At 46.3% G+C, this 17,388-nt stretch overlaps 1 protein-coding gene across 3 annotated transcripts in view; it reads right to left on the reverse strand.

Moving 5' to 3' along the window:
- The window catches only part of LOC102384892 (septin-11), a 161,403-nt gene extending 145,370 nt beyond the window's left edge, over nt 1-16,033 (reverse strand). For all 3 annotated transcript variants that reach the window (XM_025191421.1, XM_014525509.2, XM_025191422.1), the window contains exon 1: nt 15,948-16,033. In XM_025191421.1, the coding sequence (XP_025047206.1) occupies nt 15,948-15,995 (48 nt within the window). In that variant the 5' untranslated portion in view covers nt 15,996-16,033. The remainder of the gene's footprint in view (nt 1-15,947) is intronic.
- Between the last annotated feature and the right edge of the window lie 1,355 nt (nt 16,034-17,388).

The raw sequence follows: 17,388 nt of genomic DNA on the forward strand, positions 1-17,388 counted from the left end.
TCCAGTTTTGGGCTCCACAATTCAAAAAGGATGTGGAGAAGCTTGAGAGAGTCCAGAGAAGAGCCACGCGCACGATCAGAGGTCAGGGAAGCAGACCCTACGATGACAGGCTGAGAGCCCTGGGGCTCTTTAGCCTGGAAAAGCGCAGGCTCAGGGGTGATCTGATGGCCACCTATAAGTTTATCAGGGGTGACCACCAGTATCTGGGGGAACGTTTGTTCACCAGAGCGCCCCAAGGGATGACGACTATGTCGAATGGTCACAAACTAGTACAAGAGCGTTTCAGGCTGGACATAAGGAAGAATTTCTTTACTGTCCGAGCCCCCCCAAGGTCTGGAACAGCCTGCCACCGGAGGTGGTTCAAGCGCCCACATTGAACACCTTCAAGAGCAAACTGGATGCTCATCTTGCTGGGATCCTATGAACCCGGCTGACTTCCTGCCCTTTGGGCAGGGGGCTGGACTCGATGATCTTCCGAGGTCCCTTCCAGCCCTAATGTCTATGAAATATGAAATCTATGAAATCGCCTCGGCCAGAATCAGGATTATTACGTTTTCTTCTCCCATGAAGCTTACAAGGAAGAACTTCCCTGCTGAAAGGCACTGTAGTGCAGGCGTGTAATCCTTTATGGAAAGACATTCCCTCCCATTGCACATTTTGTCCAATCAGAGCTTTATCCAAACCAGGTCACCAGGGGCAGATCCAGGGGAAGGGGAGCATGCTGACATGCCCCCTTCCACCACTGCCCCTAGCTGATCTAAGTGCAGAGGGAGCCCCAGAGCTGCTCCTGTCCCACAGTTGTGTGGGGAAGTCAAGTCTCAACAAGAGAGCACAGGTTCCTCCTTTCAGCACTTGCTCCCTGCCTGTGTTTCCCCACCCAATCCCTTCGCAGATGTCCCCTGCTAGCCAGCAGCAGGCGCTGTAGAGGGAACCTGTGCACTACTGCTGTTGCAGTAATACCAACTGTCACAAAAACATCGCAAGACTTAGGATTTCCAAGTCAAAATAACTCCAACTCATGATTTCCTGATCAAACGCCGCTGGAGTTGAAGCTCAGGTATGGTTTTTCCTGCTGGCGGGAGAGAGTGTGCAGGGGGAAGAGGGCCAGGAGCTGCGGATTATGCAGACCCTGTCAGGCTGGGCTGGCCCTTGGTAGGGGTGTGGGCACCACTAACATGGTGCCACACTGTGTTCCCTTATGCTGCTTCAGGCCATGCCATGTGGGCTCAGCTGGAGTGGCTGACACAGCTCCTGCCCAGCCCTGGCATGGCTCCTGCCTGACTCCAAGTCCCTGACATGCGGCCGGGTGGGGCAGGAGCCATGCCAGCTGTGCCCACATGGCTTGAAGCGGTGCATAGGAACACAGTGCAGTACTGTCCTAGTCCAGCCTGTCCGCATGCCAGCGACTTGGGGCAGGGGAGGGGAAGCAGGGAGAAGGGGAGAAATACAGCACAGAACCAGGCTGGTGGGGCCTGGATAACCTGTAGCTCTCAGCCCCTTTCTTCCTGCACCCTCTCTCCTACCCCAAGTCCTAAGCACACAGTTAGGCCAGGCCAGTGCCACACTGTTTTCCAAATGCTGCTTTGGGTCACGTGGGTGCAACTGGGGCAGCTCCTGCCCAACCCAGATGCATAGCTGGGCATTCAGGGTGGAGGAGGCGGTGCAGGGAGAGAGTGTCTGCAGTCTTCAACAGCTCATCAAGTCTCCCTTCAGCCAAAATAATTGCCCACCCCTGCCATTTCATTTCATGCAAGAGGACTTATGCATCAAATCTAGAAGGTCAGAGATTAGCCCCAAGCCTAGCAGCTCAGACTAGTTTTTGTCTAAGGCACATAGAGTTCCTGTAGCCAACAGCCCACAAGAGAGCAATCTGGTCAGCATTGCATTCAGTAGGAGGTAACTGCCAAGCCCAAATGACCAGATACCCATTAACTGCTCAGTGAACTTGTGCTCCCTCAGCACAAGGGTGAACCATGGCTCAAACCTGTACCTCTGAATTTGTAGAGAAGACATCTTAACCAGACTGCCATTGTATTCTTTATCCCAATTCAAGTGATAGGAAACATCTCATAGATCATCTTCCTCTCAGGAGTTGATCTGTTCCCCAATTTATAGATTTCATAGACATTAGGGCTGAAAGGGACCTCAGAAGATCATCGAGTCCAGCCCCCTGCCCCAGGGGCAAGAAGTCAGCTGGGGTTACAGGATCCCAGCAAGATAAACTTTAGACTTGAACCTACCTCATGCCATCTGCAAACAATAGTCAGCAGCAAGCAAGAATGAACAGCAGCTTTGTTTGGGACTACTTAATAGAAGCTGGGGATCAGAGGTTTTTTAGATCTCAGATTTTGGAGATCAAAACTTTTGCTTCAGTTTCTCTGCACACTCAGACAAGCATTCTTGCAGCTATACTTGTTTGAGAATTTGAGCCCAGAAATAACCCTTTAAAGAAAGTGAACGCACAAGATTCTGCAGACTAGAACTATGCCATGTAGGCCACACAAAAAGACAGATAACAGGCAGAGGGGAAGGGCATGTCTGTCGTCCTACAGCCCCACAGAGCAACTCATTATAACATATTTTCCTGTGACTGCCTGTTTTTTCCAAAGTGGGTATTGCTCAGTACTAAAGCTCTCAGATCTTTCCTCTTTTAGAATCTGCAATATACTGTGGTCATCTTACCAGCAAGCAGCAACTTACTGGGGTGAGTTTGCCCTTGAGAGAATGCCCAACACTAGCATCTCAGCTGACAGAGGCATCATTTGTCCCCAAGTTCTCTGTCACTTCAGGGAGAATTAAGAGCTTCCCATAGGAAGACTGCATTGCCAGTCAAAATATTATTTTGCAACAGCGTAGCCACTGAGCCCTCAGGGGACTGAAGAAGTTTCTCCTTGAATAAAGTTACTGTGTTGCTTTATAATCTTGGACCACTGGGATGGTGAAAAACAATTGTTATTTTGTGTAAGGGAAGAAAGAAGGGGGATTTAGTCAACAGCCAGCACAGAGGCCACACAGTATCTCATAGGGTAAAGCGTGGCCTGCCAGAACAGCCAAAAGGACAATACAGTATCGGTTTCAGTTACACAGAAAGCTGCTCTGCAGTTACCTCAGCTTAAATCTGAGGGGCTTTTGGGCCCAAGGAGGCTGCAAACAGGGCACACTAGAGACATTCCTCTGAGACGTTACTATTTGAAGACAATGATAAGATCCTTTTACAGATCCACACAGTTCACAAGATAAGCCTAGAGCTTTCAAATAGGAATTCATATCGTCAAAAACATTCCAACTTGTTGTAAAACAAGATAGATGCTAGTCTACGCTGTGTGCTGTTTAACATATTAATTTGTTCACTTGCATAGGATTCCTGAAGTAGACTTTTCTCAGGTGATGTTGTTCCACCACTTGGTTGTATTAGCTTTCTGTTGTAGTTTCTTAGTTTTTCACAACACAACTGCTCTAGTATTTTTCCATGGTCAAAAAGTGAGTGAAAGCTAAGAGCTGACATTTTTTGACAGGTGCCTTGAGTCTAACGAGGGTGAGAACCACTGCTATAGGTTTTCTAGAATTGAAGGCAGTTTCAGAGATGAGCTTTAAGAAATAAACCTTACAGCTAGGGACGGACATTCAAAAAGCCAGAGGCTAAATTGATTCAATCTTTGCAAGTTAGTCTAACCTGCTTAGGTTGAACCAATTTGCAAATACACAGTCATTCCCTCCAGCCTGAGGAAATGCAGGTACATGCCTGCAGTCGCTCAGACCAGGCGCCAGGGGGCAGTAGAGTGCGCCCTCTGCTGCATTTCCCCCCACTCTATCCCACCGGCAGGGACCAGAGCCAGGGTCCACCTGGGACTCCTGCAGCAGTGGGGACATGACCAGAAACTGACTGGCATGGCCCCTGAGGCAGAGGGAGGTTATTCAGGGAGGGGGGTTATTTCCCCTTCAACCCCCGGGGGACCGCTGCCACCTACTTTGTGCATGGGGCAAGTGCCAGGATAAGCCCCCCCACTCCACTGGACACTGGGCGGGAGGGGAGCAGGAATCAGAGCTGCCATGGACAGCACAGTGGCACTGGGGCATGGAGGGACACCATGACAGGGACTGCTGTCCCATCAGGGACCTAATTCCTCAGCGCTCCAGGAGTCAGGCGGGTGCTTGGCCAGAGCCAGGCTGGCAGGGGGGCAGGGAGGAGGCTTAATTTTGCTGCTGGCCTCACGAACAGAGTGATTGGCAGCGGTGATGATTGGGGTGGACAGACTCCAACTGTGGTCTCCTGGGAGCAGTGGGGGTAGAGGGGGGAATAAACCATCCCCCGCCACCCCTTCTGCCTCAAGGGCCATGGTGGCCAGCCAGGCCATGCCCCCACTGCTGCAGTAGCAAGCAGGGAGCATCACATGGACCCCATCTCAAGTCTGTGCTGGTGGGACATGGAATGGGGAATTAAACCCCTCCCTGGCCAATTAAATCCAGGCTACTCCCAGGGCCCCCCCTCCCCCCATTGCTGGAGCAGCCAGAGGAGAAATGTAGGTTGGTGCTGGTGGGACAGGGATGGAAGAGGAGGGGGAAATAAATCTCATCTCAGCTCCCTTCCAGGGCTGCTGTCTGGCCAGGCCCCTGCTTAGCAGAAAACCCAGCCCAGAGAGCATTCCAGGATGCTGGAGGACTCTGGTTTAGATAACCAGGAACCAGGAAGGGGTCTGGGACAGAAGCTGCATAAACCTGTTTGAGCTCAATTAGTTAAGTCTAATACTACAGTCAACTAGGTTCATCTGAAACCAGTTTCAGCCATTTTGAAATTGGTTTATATGCACTGAACTTATGTTCTGTTACAGGTTTAAACCAGTTTCTGATCACTTAAACTGGTTTGTGTAATGTCTGTCCTTAGCCTGGAAGACTACATGATCCTGGACAAGCAGAGAAGCAGAGGCCTATATAACCAGAAGTTAAGAACAGCTGCTTGAACTAGAGTGGTGTCAACTTGATACCAACGGGAAGGCTATCCTTACACTGATAAGAAGCAATCCTTTCCAAGTTTGGATCACAGATGCCCGACGGCAGGGATTTCCCCTTCCTTTATGTCTGCATAATGCACAGGCTGCCCGAGCAAGAAGCTAACAATACAACTGCACATTCAAGGTGGGGGACAATCTAGGCTATGGTTCTTAACCATTTCAGATTCAAGGCACCCCTCAATAGTCTGAAAGCATCACTTGGAAAATGCCAGGTCTTAGTTTTCACTCCTTTTTGAACTACGGACAAATAACAGAGCAATTCTTCTGCTACAAAAAAACTCAGAGACCAAAAAAGGTCAGAACATTTTAAGACCATGTATTCCTATTTGAAACCTTTGGATTTATCCTGCAAATCATGCCTGCACACCTACTAGTACACAACAGTGGCCTAATGACTCATCAGTTAAGCAATTAGCTGCCCTTCACAGGTGCAGAGGAGCCACCTGGAAGGAAGGAGGGAGATAAAAGGTTATAGTTTAAGTAGCCTGTTAAGTTACCTATTCCTTTATGCACAGCCTGCCAGCAGCTGCAGCAGGCTGGGAAAGCCCCTCTCCTGCTGCTGCTGCTTAGGCTTCACATGGGTTTTGCTCAGAGACCTGGGGTGGAAAATTTTCAAATGCTCTATTTTTCCATGGGAAATTTTCTATTTCTAAAAAGTCATTGTTTCACAACATTCATTAGCAACAATAAATGGATACCAATACCATAAAGGGTCTTCATAAAGTCCTTGTGCACTTTTAAAAACTTTAATAACTTAGGCTGCAGGCATGATAGAAACAATATGCAAACAGCATATAAAAGCAAATTTATTAAAGTTTTAGGACAACTAGAGTACACAAAGCTAGACTTCAACATAACCACCACCCATCACGATACAGCGCTCATTCCGATCTTCCAACTCCTTGAAAACGTTTCCCAGTTGCTCTTGAGTTACTGCACTAACTGCAGTGGTGATCCTAGCCCTAAGTTCCACCAAAGAACTTGACTTTGACAAGTAAACTACACTTTTAACATGTCCCCATAAAAACAGCAACAGGTCAGGTGAACAAGGTGGCCAAGCAATTGGTCCACCTCTGCCTATCCACTTCTCTGGGAAAACGCCATTTAGGAATTGTCGTGCATTCAGAGAGTAGTGGCACAGAGCTCCATCTTATTTAAGAATAAATTCATTATTACTTATGAAGTGTAGCATTGTCTACACTAGATGTCCTTAAACTTTAATAAATATGCTTTTAAATGCTGTTTACAGACTGTTCCTATCATACCTACAACCCAAGTTATTTAAGTTTTTAAAAGTGCACAAGGACTTTATGAATACTCTGTATTAGGCAAACTTGGCAGTTTCAAAGTTGTAATGAATGTTTTTCAGGTGATTAGTCCTAGGAAATGAGAGAGAGAGTACATACATGTTTTATTGATTTGTAAACAGGAGGATAAATTCTCTCACATAATAATCCAAACCAAAAATCAAGTTATGAATTCACTTAGTTGGCTGTGCAGGTCAAATCAAAACCAAAGCTAAAATTCTTAGTGCATCTCAGACGTCAAGTGAAAGCAAAACCAAAACTAAAACTGTGACTAACTTGTGTTTCACTTTCAGTTCAGCAAACACACAGAGCAGTGTCTCATTTCTTTTCTTGAGTTGGAGAAGTCTGAAGTGCTTGCGTAAGATCAAGAGGAGAGCATGGGGGGCATTCCCCCCCCACAACATTGGCCCTCAGCAGCCAGGGAGTGGGGGGTGCTGAGAGAAGCACTAGCTGATACCCACCCTGAGACTGAAGCCTCACCCCACCTCAAGAGAAGTACCACTGGCACTTCTGGGGTCAGCAATCGGCCACTGGGGACCTCCCACCCCCCACCCTTGTCAGCAATCAAGATTGAGAGAGCAGGTCCCTCTAGGGTACAAGCCCCTGTGACTGATAATGCGAGTAACATGAAAGCTGCATGGCAAATGTTAAAGGCAAAGTATCCTCATTTAATAGTATTGTCTGTCTTGCTCATGGGTTGAATCTTCTGGCAAAGGACATAGTGTGAATACAGTGAAGGCAATATTGGAAAACTGCAAAGCGACTGTGAAGGTATTCAACAACCATCATGTTGCTAATCAGACTTTGAAGAAATTACAGAAAGAGAAGCAGGGGAAGGAAGGTGCACTTTTATTGCCACGAGAAACTAGATGGGGCTCGGCTACAAAGTGTTTACATAGATTGCTGCACACAAAGAACTGTTTGCAGTGTGCTTCAATAGATGACGCAGTATCCCAGATTATTCCCATGAATATCTGGAAGCAGATTCTCAACAGCCATGTGTTCTGGGTTAGAGTTCAAGGAGCATTCAATTTGCTACTACCAGTTTCAGTGGCTATCAAGAAACTTGAAGGAGATGCACCAAGCCTTTCAAATATTCCAGAGATATTCAGACAACTGAATGAAAATCTAATTGAGCTTTTGCTGTCTTCACCTCTACCCAAAAAGAACTAGTAGTAAAACAAATGTTTACTAAGAGATCCGAGTTTTGCTCTCAACCAGTTCATCTGGCAGCAAACCTTTTGGATCCTCAACACAGAGGACAACATTTATCAGAAGATGAATTATCTACTGCTCTCGATACAATTATGGAAGTAGCTAAGAATGTCCCCAACATTGACGAAATAGCCGTGATGACAGACATTGCCGAAGGCCACACAAAAGAAAAAAACAAAACTTTGGAGCAGACATCAGCATAGAATGCTCCTCTCCCATGGTGGAAGGGATACTGTAACACCCAACTGTTGTCCAGGATTGCTTGAAGGATCCTAAGCATTCCACCAACAGCAGCTTCTTGCTGGAAGGCTTTCAGCTCAGTCATGACAAAAAAAGAGGAATAGACTAGCAAATGAATGCACTGCGAAGCTTGTTTCTATTTCTCAAAATCTTGTGCTTCTGACTGATTTTCCAGAAGCAAAATTAGTCAAGAAGCAGCAATGCGATGATACATTGTCTTTGCCCATAGATTCATTGGTAAAAGCATCCTTTAGCAAAAGAGAATGTGGTTCAAGTAGTTCTGAATCAGATTTGCCTCAATCTGATTCTGAAATGGCACTATGTGTAGTGCAAGTGATTCTACAGATAGTGACAGTGAAACTGAAGGTGCCGCAAGGACCTCAGTGGAAGAGAGTTAAACTCTGTTGAAGTAGATGGGTGGACAACCATGGCATATCATGCACTGTTCTTTGGGTGTGCTAAAATTAGCGTGTCAGTTTCAGTGCCTTTTGGTTTTTTTCTTAAATTTGAACAAGCAATGTGAGCGAAGTACATGCTATTGTGTATTGTCTTTACATTTTAAACAAGTAGTCCAATAAAAATAAATCTCTTTCCACATAAAGCTTTGAATGTGTTTGAATATAACACTTAAGCCACATTAGAGCGTGCTGTATTTAATTTTTTTCCTAACCAATATTTCAGTTCAAATACTTGTGGCTATTGGGACATAAAATTAACACGGGGGTACTTATTTAGTAAACAAAACTTAAAAAGTCAAATAAACATGCTAAATCAGATCACGCTTTATTTAGGGCATTGGAAAATTTTCAACTCAAAATTCAATTCAAAGATTCCAATTTAAAGTTTTCCAGAAAACCCACATCTCTGGTTATGTTGTTGTGTTGTCTGGCTGGGCTTGCCACTACCTTCTCCCCACCCTCCAGTCAAAGATTCTTGGGAGCAGCTCCCAGCAGCAGCTGTATCCTAGCAGGTCTGTCCATGGCCCCATACCCTGCTTCAAGAAGCAGCTGCAGCCCCTTCCCCACAGCAGGGAGGGGCAGGCACTAGCCAGGGTTTTAGCCGGGACTACATATATGTTAATGAGTTTAACAAATATAAATTAGAGGAGGTTAAATGGATAATTTTTAAGCAATATTTACATCCCTAGTACGTCTCCCCACACTGTAGTGACCTCCTGGCAGCAAGGCAGCCTAGATGATTTCGCCTTGGGGTAAAAGTACATATGGGAGTTAGGGGTCCCTCATTGGAAGGTACTTGCTATTTTGTACTTAGCCATTCAGTTCAAAGGCAATCAGAGCTGTAGGAAAAAATGACAGCTTCTAAGCCAGCTGGAGGCTTCAGGATATTCTAAAGCTCGACACACAACCGGCAGCCATAAGCAGGCGCCCCTTTTCCTCACTGCCATAGTGGGTATGACAAAGCAGTGGTGCCTTCACTGCTTGGAGATTCCCTCTCCTTTCTTAGTTAGCATTGGGTCTCATCTTCCTGAATGCGAATGGCCCTATTTCCAGGTGCAGCCTGATTCCGCTTGACAGCTCAAAGGGGGGAATAAGGTTCCTGTATGCTTATCTACTCTGGTCTTTGGCATCTCAGGCATAGCAGGCGTCTAGTAGCATGTTGCTCCAGTGGCATGCTGGGAAGACAGAAAGCTAGGAATTACATGGTGTTTTGGACATGTTCTTTATATTAAGCCATGCACACAGCATCATTCTTTCTCTGCTACGACAAGTCTGTGCCTGACAATGATGCCATACAGGGGAACTCTTCAGGGACTGATCTGCAAGTTTTACAGAACTTTTGCACCAGCCTGGATTTGCCAGCATTGTACAGTAGGTAGGAAGTATCATCCTGGGAGGAACACTTGGCCAAGTTGGATTGGTCATGATCCTTCCTGACCTGTGTGTCAAGGAGCTTTTCCTGACTCAGGAGGTACACGGACTAACCAGAGGTGATGCTCTGGTAGACTTGGTCCTGGCCAAAAGAGACGACCTGGTGACCATCTTAAACATAGAGGGAAGTCTGGGCGACAGTAACCATGAAACCATCATGTTCACTGTCCAATGGATGGTAGACAAATCTGATAGCAGGATTGAAGTCTTAGACTTCGAAAATGCAAATTTCAGCAAGCTTAGGTCACTAGTAGGGGAAGTGCTGTTGCACCAAACTGACTAGCACCATGAATGAAAGGGACCTGGGGGTAATAATAGACCACAGTATGAATATGAGCCAGCAGTGCGATGCTGTAGCCAGTAGGGCAAATAATATTGTGGCAGGCATCAATTGATGCATCTCCAGCAAAACCAAGGATGGGATTCTTCTGCTCTACTCAGCACTGGTGAGACTGCAGCTGGAGTACTGTGTCCAGGTCTGGGCACCACACTTTAACATGGACATGGACAAGCTTGAGAGAGTCCAAAGAAGAGCCACCCATATGATCAGTCTTACACAGCAAGCCATACGAGGAAAGACTGAGGGATCTGCAACTCAGAGGGACCTGTTAGTAGCTTACTGCTACAATAGGGGAGTATATCAAGGGCTTGGTGAGCAACTGTTCACAAGGGCACCCAAGGGCAAGACTAGGAGTAATGGCCACAAACTCCTGGAAAACCGATTCAGGCTCAACGTTAGAAAAAACTTCTTCACAGTCAGGGTGTCCAGACTGTGGAATAAGCTCCCTCCAGAGGTGGTGCAATCACCTACCCTGGAAATCTTCAAGAGGAGACTGGATGGTCGCTACCTGACCCCCAGTTATCTTTCCTGCTTGGTGTGGGGGGCTGGTCCTGGTGATCTTCCAAGGTCCCTTCTGGCCTTATAAATATTCAGTATAACAATTAATAGATTGTAACCTGATTTCACCTATAACTTTGTAATAGGGGTGCACTGACAGATTTTGGGGGCCAATGCCGATAGTCAATTTCCAATATAGCTGCGTGCAGCTGGCAAATCTGGCGTAGGGGCAGAAAGGGGCATACACAATTCAGAATAGGCCTGCACCATAAAGATACTCTGCAAGTGGAAGAGGGCGGGGGCAGGAGGTAGGAAGGGGCAGGACGGGAAAGAAATTACACATAGGAGTTCCAAAATGGCCAAAACTGGTTTAAGATAAACCTGGCTGGATTGAGCATCAGACTTAACTGACTGAGGTCAAACCGGTTTATGGAACTTCTTTCCCAGACCCCACCCTCGTTTACGTTAAACCAGAGTCCTCCAGCATGCTTTTCAACCTGGCCTGGCCTGTGCTCTCTGGTCCGGAGAGCAGGGCTGGCTCTGCCCCTCTGCTCTCTAGCTAGAGCAGTTGTGGGGGTATGTCCCACCCTGAGGCAGAGTGGGCAGGGAGTGGATTTATTTTTCCTCCATCCTCTCTCTCCCTGAGGGACCTCAGCCAGGGTTTGCTTGCCCAGGGGTGAATGGCAGAGGTGGCAGCTGGGGCTAGCAGTCCTGACCAGGATCCCCTGGAGGGGAGAGGCGATGGAGGGGAGAATAAGCCCCCTCCCTGCCCCCTTATTCTTAGGAAGCCATGCCAGCCAATGTCTTGCAATGCCCCTGCTCCTGGACCCGTGAGGGGAGAGGGACCCTGACAGAAGCTGCTGTGCCCTGGCCAGGCAGAACCCGGCTGAGGTCCCAGGGAAGAAGGGAGGGAGGGGGGAAATAGTTCCCTTCCCTGCCCCCCTTGCCTTAGGGGGCCATGCTGGGCTGCATCTGGTCAGGGTCTGGCCACTTTCCTTCCTTCCGCCCAAGCCTGATGAGGGCTGCTTTCTCCCTCCCCCTCCAAACACATCATGGCTGGGTTCCCTGCAGGCCAGGGTGAGGTTTTAAAACCCACCCCGTAATCATCCTCAGGCCTGCCAGGGTTTGGCCACATGCCCCCACCCCCAGCTCTGCTTCCCTCAGCCACTGTGGAAGGGAAGGGAGGGCTCACTCTAGCACTCCCCAGCTTGTGGCCTGAGCCACTGCAGGCATGTGGCTGCATTTCCAAAATCAAAGGTGAATAAATATCTGTTCACTTGCTTGCCTGTTCAATCTAGGCAGACTAGACTAACCTGCAAAGATTGAATCAATTCAAGCTCTGGCTTTTTTAATATCTTTACTTAGCGAGGGAGGGCCAAAATAGCTTATATTGACACACTACAAAGAAAAAGAAAAAGGCTCAGCAGTAGTTTGGAGAGCACAGAAAGAAATTGTAAAACAAGTCAGCAAAAATCTGACAATTCAAAAACAGCTGTAAGAAAAAGAGTGGGAACAAAACATTTATCTTGCAGGCAAATTGCTCAGAGAGAGGTCAGTGCACACTCAGAGCAGCAACAGCTCCATTTCTGCCAAGAACAGACATAAGAGGCATTTTCCTCCTGTATGTTTCCAAAAACCATGAACATTTCTATTTGGAGTAAAAGTACTAATGCCTCTAACAGCTCTCATGTCACAAATCGCTAACCAGCAAAAAAAAGAAGAAGGAAAAAAGCTGAAGTTTGGGGATAAGGACCACATGTGCATTCCAGCGAAGAGAAAGAGAGAATAATGTTACAAATAAGCATGAAAAATTTCCAAAGGCAGAGTCCAATGAGAAACAGATGACTTTTGCCTCACTGGCCCAGCATCTACAGTGTCAGGCAGATAATGTGCAACCCTGTCATTTAGAACTGTGGTATTGTGCTGATGAAACAGGACATAAGTCAGCAGTCACTACCAAGCTTTCCAGATGAAAAGGCTAAATTACCTTTGTTCCACAACACTTGCCTGCTCAATAACTCCTGCCCATTTTCTCAAGGGTCACAAGGGGGGTGGGGAGTTTCATAGTTTCAGGGTCGGAAGGGACCTAATAGATCTTCTAGCCCGACCCCCCGCCAGGGCGGGAGAACCACCCAAAAAAAAAAAAACCCCCCTAAAAAAAAAAACGGGACTCAAATGAGTCCAGCCAGGTAAGTATCCAGCCTCTTCTTAAAGATCCCCAGGGTAGGGGCCAGCACCACCTCCCTTGGAAGTTGGTTCCAGCTCCTAGCTGCCCTAACTGTGAAGTTAGGGTACATCTCCTTGGAGGGTACATCTCCTTGGAGCCCAGTCACCCTTCCCACACACACAGATGCCTTTCACTCAAAACTTAAAGCCAGAGACATAATGAGTATGGGCCAGACCTTCAATTGGTGTAAATCAGTACGTTTCTCCTAAACCAATGAAGCTCTGCCTTTCCATGCCTGCAGGAGATATGGGGTAAACAATTCTTGATCTAAAGGGAAGCAGCACGATTGGGAGGGAGGGCAGGGGCTTGTTGGAGAAAAGTAGGTTTTTGTGGGGGGGGGTTTTATTTGCAGTTAATTTAATCACCATTTAAGCAACAGGCCTTCTGGTTGGAAAGCCCACAGAATCACAGAAGCGGCGTTCAGCAGCATAGTGGCCTGAAAAATACAAACCATTTTTTCCTCCTCATGACTGCTACTCTATGCCAAAATAGGGGGCTGAAAGAGCTACATTACAGGCTATTAAACAAACAGAGGAAGACTGTTAAAAAACTCATGGTGAGAGACACACAGGAACACTGAATTAAGCAAAGAGAAAAGTGAGATCCCAAATCTGATCTACTGCTGTATTGTCCCAAAGACTTCATTTACAGTCAGAGCCCCTCATATCTGACATACTGTGGTACAGAAGTCACAGTAAGAGACTAACATCTGAATCCTTGCCAGCTTTCTCAAGTCTTCCTTGGGTTTCTACATACTTCAGACATCAGTCACAGGGGCAATGCAACCAGAATGAAACTTTTCAAAGGGCAAGGGTTTAGGAAGTAGTGTGGCTCCCATGGCTCACTCATAAATCTGTAACAGGATATGGCACTTCAGTACTGTCCAGTGCCTGAACTGAATTAAGGACAGCCTAGGCTGCAGAAGGGGATCATCTTTATTTTGTTGTGGTAAGAAAAGAGAAAGAGGGTCCCCTTAGTTCCCATTCTTCCTCCTCATGATCAAATGAGCAGATCTGGATGCTACTGTATGCAAAGACAATCTCCTCTGAAAAAGTACATGGTGAATTTAGTGTATTGACAGCTACAGCTTCAATCCTTTTATTTGGTAGCCATCTGCAATCCAGCAGACAAAGCTAACTTTGCCATTAATTTAGCACTACAACAAAACTATCAAGGCAAAGTTGATGCAGGTACCTATGTGTTTTATTTCCTGGAGTACAATAGCATTGTTCCTTACTATACCAGGATGTTACTTTAAAATCATTAAGCTGAATTTATATTGCAATTTATCAAAAACTCTGATGTTACAACACAGTGGGTAGAACAGAGGTGGGCAAAATACAGCCTGCAGGTCAGATCCAACCCATCAATTTATATCTGGCCTGTGGCTAAGCCCACAGCATACCAGGTGCTGTGGGCTTACTCCTGCACCATACCAGGTGCTGTGGACTTACTCCTGCACCTATTCCTGCCCACAGTAGACTGCACCATGCTCACAGACAGCACCGTCCAGTGCACACAGCTCCCTGTCAGGGCTGCTCTTGCTGCTGCTGCCCAGGTGCTGCTTAACCACCCCCCACCCCACCTCTGGCAGCTCCTCCTCCTCCTCCTGCTACCCCATTCCAGGGAAGGGGAAGCTGCAGCCAGGTGGCTCCTGCTCCAGAGTGTAGGGCTCCAACTTCAGGCTGCCTTCCACCTACCCAAAGCACCTATTGTAGAATTCAAACCTGTAGGGCACCTGAAGGGAAAACAGTGCTCTTTGCCAGCTTTAGGAGTTTCCTAGTTTTTGTACATTTACTTTTTATCTAAAATATTCCTTTCAAAGTCTTTTTGTTGTTACACGACTTACCAACATTAGCTGAAGTATGTATTTGAGAGCAGGGGTGGATGGAAGGGGCGGGGAACAAAAGCTAATAGAGCTAATAAGATCCTCAGGATGGGCAACTTGGTCAATTTGAAAAAATGTTAACTGCACAATAGGGCACTCGTACCAAGGAAAGAGAATCTTATACAAGGCTGAGATATATAGTCATAACATTGGCAAAACATTTTTAAAAAAAACTAGAACTACAAGGCTACCTTAGCTTAGTCTATTCTTCCTCTTGAATCCTGCTGTACCGAGAGACAGACAGTTAACATTTCTGGACTTGAGCAACAGCAAAAGAAAACATTCTTTTCACATGCAGCCTGAATTAAGGAATGTTCCCACAGTACTCCCCACATTCATCACTCTCAGAGTACCAGACCAGCAAAGCAGTTGATTACCCAGTGTAATCCTGTTGATATTCCAAGCTATTAGAAAGGCACTCTGAATGGGACACCAGGGAAAACTCAGATATTCCAAAATGTTAAAAATCCCCTAAATGCATTATGATTGTGATAACTGAGCCTCCACAGCAATGGATGGAGCAAATGTTATCACAGAGATAACTAGGGAATGCAATGAAGACTTCCAAAAGCCTAGTTTTATGGCTGTTGTAGGAACTGTCCTTATGGACAGGGTGTTTCATTAACTGTAAATCAAAGTTCACAAAGGCTCCCTTGCCAGCCTGTTTCCCCGTCCTGCCTTGAATTTTTACTGAGCAATTTAAAAAGATAGTCCATCGAAGATCCTAGGTGACCTTGACATCACTTGAGAAATATAATGCAGAAATCATTACACTTGAAATAACAGCAGATTCCCCTTCCACCCACACATGAACCAGCAGAACTGTCTTCTAGGTCTCAAGACATTAAATTTCCTGTGCTCACATTTCACACCCTCAAAAATAAAGAAGTCTGCAGATGTTGCCAGAAGGACATGCAACAGCCAAGCTCCTGCTGCAGTTCCAGAGGCATGAATTTGAGCCTTCCACAGGACTAGTGTCAAAAGTTCCTCTTTCAGGTTTCATAGACATTAGGGCTGGATGGGACCTCACAAGATCATTGGGTCCAGCCCCCTGCCAAAAGGGCAGGAAGTCAGATGACCCCAGCAAGATAAGCATCCAGGCGTTTCACCAGCTGACCTAGGTATAAATGGATAGCTAATCATTCGGGCTGAGGAATCAAATGCAGCTGGATGGAAAGTTGGTCACATCACTCGTTTGTGCGTGACAAATTACAGAAACTGGTGTGCCTTACCCACAACTAGCATAGGGAGTCACTTGGCTTGGGAGGACCTTTGCTGATACTCACTCAGGAGAGTGAGAAATGCAGCACGCACAAGTAAAAATATGTCCATACCTGAAGCGGGAAACAGAGGAAAACAGAAAGCATAGATTCTCCCAACATAGCCAGAGTTGTACATGGTACTGGCTAGCACTCGGACATCCTGGTGCTTTTCTCCCTTCAGGCTTTGCCAGACCTCCATAGCTGCAGACAGTCCAGTCTGGGTACCATCAATTTTATCAACAAATTAATTCTGGATGAGCTGATGCAGGAGGAGCTTGCATCAGCCAAGTCAAGGCAAAGCCCAAATTAGACAGGCAGCTTCCCATCTGGAACAAATCAGCCTAGCAAGGCTTTGCAGGCACCGTGGTGAGACAAAAGGAAAAATGTTGTTGCCTCCTGACTGGCTATGAATCTTTACAATGAAGCTGACCAGCAGCGTTTGCATGAAGTTTTTGCCATGGGGGGAGGTGGTCTTCCCTCATGCTTCAATGGCTACAGGTCATCTGAAAATCATAGTAAAATTGAGGAGGGGATTGTGCCAGGTGAGAATCTTATTAGAAGTGAATAATAATAATAATAATAATAATAATATTTATTATAATAAATAAATTATATTTTATAATATAAAATAATACAATCCTGCATAGCCTTTCACAGTTTGCTCTACTGACAACACAATCTTTTCCTTCATACCTCTCTGAGTCAGCACCGAATCAAATCAGGACAGTGATTTGAATTACTGAATCGAATCACTGTCCCTCCAAACTGGCCAAATCCGAATCCAAAGCGAATTCTTACTGCTTCACACAGGTCTATCAAAACACTAGTTCTTGGGTAGAATGGGCCTGTCAAAAGCTTATTCATCTCAAGAAAATATAGTATGCATCGTGTATGGGAACAACTCACTGCATCTTAAGGAAGTCAATAGGCAACGTTCTTTAAAAAACTATTACAGACATTGCAGATCCTTATACAAAAAGGGACACTGTAGGATGGGGGTGGGCAATTATTTCAGCTGGCGGGCAGCTTAACAAGTTTTGGTGAGCTGCTGAGGGCCACAATGGTCACCCCATGCCTGGACTAGCGCTCTACCCCCTGGTCATCGTCTTGGGACTGGAAGTCCTGTCCCTAACCTCTGACCTTTGCCACCAGAAGTCCCTCCCCTTGCTCCTGAAAGTACTCCTTTTGGGAAGGTGGTTTGCCATCTTGGAACCAGAAAAAAAAAAATTAAACCCCGCCCAAATTTAATACTAAAAATAAATAAATAAATCAATCAATCAAACATCCGTAATAATTTTTTTTTAAAATAGTTTTGTCCTGATTTGTGCTGTATATGTGTAAATGAATGCATAACAACTCAAAATGAAGTCTTACTCTTGTATATTGTGGAAGGGTGTGGATGTGTATGTATGTGAGGTGTGGGGGAGAGTGCAGGAGTATGTGTGGCTGTTGGCAGGAGGGGGTTTGTGGGGATGAGTGGCTAGCTGGGTGTGTAGCAGTGAGCAGGACCCCC

The sequence above is a fragment of the Alligator sinensis genome, unplaced genomic scaffold (assembly GCF_000455745.1).
Source record: "Alligator sinensis unplaced genomic scaffold, ASM45574v1 scaffold208_1, whole genome shotgun sequence".
Lineage (NCBI taxonomy): Eukaryota > Metazoa > Chordata > Crocodylia > Alligatoridae > Alligator > Alligator sinensis.